Source organism: Gossypium hirsutum, chromosome D10 (genome assembly GCF_007990345.1).
Source record: "Gossypium hirsutum isolate 1008001.06 chromosome D10, Gossypium_hirsutum_v2.1, whole genome shotgun sequence".
Classification (NCBI taxonomy): Eukaryota; Viridiplantae; Streptophyta; class Magnoliopsida; order Malvales; family Malvaceae; genus Gossypium; species Gossypium hirsutum.
The window spans coordinates 19405436-19407590 of record NC_053446.1 but is presented as its reverse complement, the minus strand read 5'-3'; the positions used below and the strand labels follow the sequence as shown (position 1 = coordinate 19407590).

General features: G+C 40.6%; 1 protein-coding gene across 1 annotated transcript; it reads left to right on the top strand.

Annotated features, from left to right (window-relative positions):
• The first annotated feature begins 326 nt into the window (after nucleotides 1–326).
• Nucleotides 327–1646, top strand: LOC107915379 (serine/threonine-protein phosphatase 7 long form homolog). The gene is made up of 4 exons (XM_016844541.1): nucleotides 327–577; nucleotides 667–748; nucleotides 840–1025; nucleotides 1431–1646. The coding sequence occupies exons 1-4, from the start codon at nucleotides 327–329 to the stop codon at nucleotides 1644–1646; spliced, it is 735 nt and encodes a 244-aa protein (XP_016700030.1).
• The last annotated feature ends 509 nt before the right edge of the window (nucleotides 1647–2155 follow it).

The window sequence follows — 2155 nt, the reverse complement described above, 5'->3', positions numbered from 1 at the left end:
GAAACAAAATGTATTGAAATAATATAAAATAATAAAATACGAAAATAAAATTATGTTATTGAAAGTAATAAAATTTGTGAAAATAATACGAGCAAATGGCGGGAATAATGGTTTTTTTTACACTAAATTAATTTTAAAAACACACTAAATTAATAAATTTATAAAATTAGAAATTATGATATTTTTTAAAGTAATAAAACACACGAAGAGTCGAATTTTTTACATGGCTGAAAGCCAAATTTGGACAATTATCCGCGATCGCCACTGAAGGTGAGTTGATGTGCGCTGCTCGAGCGTACATCATGCATATCATAGGGGGAGTAATCATGCCCGATGCAAACAACAACAAGCTGCATTTGATGTACTTGCCCCTGTTAGCTGATTTGTCCAGTGTTAGCTCGTATAGTTGGGGCTCCGCCGTTCTGGCAGTGTTGTACCGGGAGCTTTGTTGGGTGACAAACTCGGATGTTGTAGACATGGGCGGATGCCTCACACTGCTGCAGTCTTGGGTGCTCTATCGGATGCCATTTTTGGCATCGGTTAGTCACCACCCGTATGTTTATCCACTGGTGAACAGGTGATAAAATATAAATTGTGCCCATTTTTTGTAGTCATAATATATTGACTAATGTTACCAACCCTAAACCCTATATTTGTTTTTTGTAGGTGGAGTGTTCGTTCGGGTATCAGGAAGTCACACACTGTCCCAATATACCGACTCATGATCGAACAGTATACCCGGAAAGAGGTAAGCTGCTATTCTAATATTCATGACATCTTACTTTCTATATCTTACTCACACGTTATGGCTAATTATAACAATGTTATTAATCATGCAGTTTATATGGATGCCATACCATAGGCCGGAAATTACAGATGCGGTACCCTCGTCCGCATACGTTCATTCCCACATATGGTGCACTAACGCACCAATTATCATTTTCAACATGGTTGAGTGGTATCACGGAGATCGGGTGCTACGGCAGTTTGGCTGCATCCAACCTATCCCGGATCCGCCATGCGAGGTGGGGGAAGTTCACGACATGACTAAGAGAGGAAATCGATGTTGGATTGGGGAATTAAGCACCGAAAATTTGTGGCGCTGTGGAACGATCGATTGCGTCGAAGACCTCAGATGGTTATGGCTACCGACCCGCAACCATCATTAGAGTACATACAATGGTACTATAGTTGCGGGAAGCCATATATACTTGGAGGCCAGTCGACTGTAGTCCCTTCGCACGTGCAGCAACCTGGGGGATCGAATGCAGCGGCCCCGATGGATTCGGATCTTATGGCATATTATTCTCCGAAACCACCAGACCCTGAGTAGGAGCCCCAGCCAAATCCCGAACAATCACAGTCACATGTGGATTCACATAGCTATCGTCCGGATTTGGCTGGCGGTGACTATTTTCTGAGCTTCTCAGGGGGCGAATACGCCTACGAGTTTGAACTCTTTGGATCCTACCATTCCGCAGTATGGCATGCACGGCCCGTCCGACCCGTATCCGCACCATCATGGGACTCCTTCCGGTTCAAGTTCGTCAGTTCCGAACGAGCCACAGGATTTTTTGTCCCCATTTGCCACACCCCCACCTGCGCCAAATGATGATGTTGGTCGTCGCCCAGAACGTGATCATTGATCTCGGAATAGGTATACCCATAGGACCACACCAACGAACCATCAATTTTAGGGGTTTAATGCACTTTTTGTACATTACGAAGTTTGTATTCTTTTTGTATAAATTTAATATTTCTAATTTAATCTTTTCTTACTTCTGAAGTTTTTTGAATAAATTTAATTATTCTATTTTTGCATTATATTAAAGCTGAATCCAATTATAAATGTCTCCATTTTCGATATAATTTTAATATTTCCAAATGTACACATGGTATTTTATAACTTAATTTGGATACAATTTAAGCATAAGCTGAATAATAAAAATTATTTCAAATGAATTATATTTTTTATAACACTATACATAAAAATTTTACATCATTAGGTCAATTCCGACCCGATCCGGAAGACTGTCCAACATGAAAGTTCCGATGAGGGCATTTATTCCGACTATGACCACTTAACCCACATAATCCACAACGCTTACCGTCGGATTTCTCCCTAATGTCCATTTCATTACGGATTCTACTTGAT